General features: G+C 40.5%; 1 protein-coding gene across 1 annotated transcript; it reads right to left on the bottom strand.

Moving 5' to 3' along the window:
* Positions 1-245: 245 nt before the first annotated feature.
* Positions 246-1,739, bottom strand: LOC108487066 (uncharacterized). Its single transcript, XM_017791295.2, has one exon. The coding sequence runs from the start codon at positions 1,685-1,687 to the stop codon at positions 566-568; it is 1,122 nt and encodes a 373-aa protein (XP_017646784.1). The 5' UTR covers positions 1,688-1,739; the 3' UTR covers positions 246-565.
* Positions 1,740-2,280: the final 541 nt, after the last annotated feature.

The raw sequence follows: 2,280 nt of genomic DNA, 5'->3' as shown, positions 1-2,280 counted from the left end.
TAAATCAAAATTTTATCATTTTTAAGAGGTTAAAGTGTAATTTTTTATTACTAATTTAAAACTTTATAAATTATAAAGTGTTAAATGAAAAAAATTGATTTTAAGGAGGTCCGTCCCCTGCCTAATACCAAGTGTAATGAAAGGTAAAAGTTGTTTAATTTGTCATCGTCTTAATCACATTATGGTATAAAATAGGGAGCAAAGGAAACATGAGTCTAACAGCGTATAAAATTGCAATACCGGCATTTGCCAAAGAAATTTTGAAGGATATGTCAAGGCCAATTGCAAACACAATGGTTTTATCCGCCATTATTATCACACTCCAAATTTAGCATATTTATATTCCCGTAATTCTAAACTCTAAAGGACCTGGACTTGGATTGTCTTCAGTTAGACACCTTGAAGAGTGGTATCGAAGAACCCGAACCCATCTACCCTTTCTCCACTCAAACAACTCACACATAGTATAATTTGTTTTCAAAAACATTTTAAATGTTGTAATCTAAATTAATTCAAACAAACAAAACTACTTGAAACCCCTTTACTTTGATGTTTTGCTTTCTCTCTAGCTGTTGTAGCCATTGGTGTGTTCCTTGACATGGAATCCGCCAGGGGTTGGTTTAGTGTTGAGAGCAAGGTGCACACCAGGGTCATGCTGAGTGCATGAAGAATTGTAGACAATTGAGTTATTAATCCCTTGCACATTGCTGTTAATGAATGCATTCGTACGCATTGTCTTTGATAAGTTTCTTTTTAACTTCATCTTGCCATCAGCTGCCTCACCGCTGCCGCTAGAAGAATTGACCTTCTTTTGGCCCTGAAACACATTTTTATGGGGTGATTGGAATATCTTCATGAAAGCACCTTTATTATCACCAGTAATTGTTATGATCCTCATGCCAGCATCTTCAGAATCAGAAGAATACTTATTCCCACGACCTTTCTCCTTTGTCTCACCTTCCTTGAATGGTTCTTTGTGTCCATTCAGCAGAATGCTAGGCTTACGAGTGTCACCAAATAGCCATCCCTTTGGCTTGTCAATCATCTTTTGAACGAGCACGGTCTTTTGGTCGGCCTCAGCAGGGATCTTGTTTTCACGCTCTGCTTGAGCTTTCATCTGGGAAAGTGGGAGAGTTAAAGGCGAAGTTGGTCGAGCAGTTGGCAGTTTGGTCTTCGGTGATTGAATTTGATTTTGTATTGCAGGTTTGACTGCAGTTGTTGTTGATGCTTTGGGGCTAGGCATTCGAGACGTGGTAGTCACAGGGGAGGCAGATTTTTGGGTTAGGGAACTTGTAACTGGTGTTGTAGTTGGGGCATTCTTGGCAGGAGAAATTTCCGTGGTGGTTGGCTTGGCTGGAGAAGTAGTTGACACAGTCTTCACTGGGGAACCTGGCACTGAAGAAGTCTTGACAGTAGCAGGAGCCATTGTGGAAGTTGTAGGTTTTTCATCGGCAGGGGAAGAAGGTTGAGAAGCTCTACCAACAGGGGATGTTGTAACCGAAGAAACACCACCAGCTGCTGGTGGTGAAGCAGCGGCATTTGGTTGAGTAGCTAGAGTTGGTGGAGGCCTGAATGCAGGTCCAAGAGTGGCTGGTCGTGGCGGAGCTGGAGCGGGTTCTTGGGGTGGTGACCTTGATATGGATGTCAATCGAAACCAAGGTCGAGTTGGTGCGGGTTGGTTTGACATAATGCAGACTGATTTGAAAGATCAAAGGCTTAAATCTAAATGCACAAGAAATGATGATATAAAACGTCTAGCAGGATAGATTTATATACTAGTTTTGGTTCATGCACAAATGCCCCAAACCATAATCCACTGAGAAAGAAAAGCATCCAACCAATTGCAATTGATACTGCACATTAAGGGCAGACAAAAGTCAAATAGGAATATAATGGTGTAATTTATAAGGTTAATTTTTTTTTTCCACCTAAGGTTTCGCCAGAATCCCCTCTATCGACCCCTTGTTTGTGTCAAATCCGATTATAGAAAAACATTAAGTCAGATAGTCAGAGTTCCATGTTATCAACGTGCAATAAGAAATTCATTGCAGTTGATGTACAGGCTATCAAAATTTGAGCACAGGTGGGAATAAAAAGAAGTTGGTTCTTTTCAATTAGAATCCTCGGCCGACTGATCTGATTGGTCTACTGCTCATCCAACAACAGAAATGGAAATGATTTTTAGATGCTGGAAATTCCTGAAATAGTATTAATTTATGGAAACAGCTGGAGGAATTTGCAGTGCCGATGGTGGCTGGCTTTCTCCCACAATCATAACCG

The sequence above is a fragment of the Gossypium arboreum genome, chromosome 7 (assembly GCF_025698485.1).
Source record: "Gossypium arboreum isolate Shixiya-1 chromosome 7, ASM2569848v2, whole genome shotgun sequence".
NCBI lineage: Eukaryota > Viridiplantae > Streptophyta > Magnoliopsida > Malvales > Malvaceae > Gossypium > Gossypium arboreum.
The sequence above is the reverse complement of the archived record's forward strand: the minus strand, read 5'-3'. Positions and strand labels throughout refer to the sequence as shown.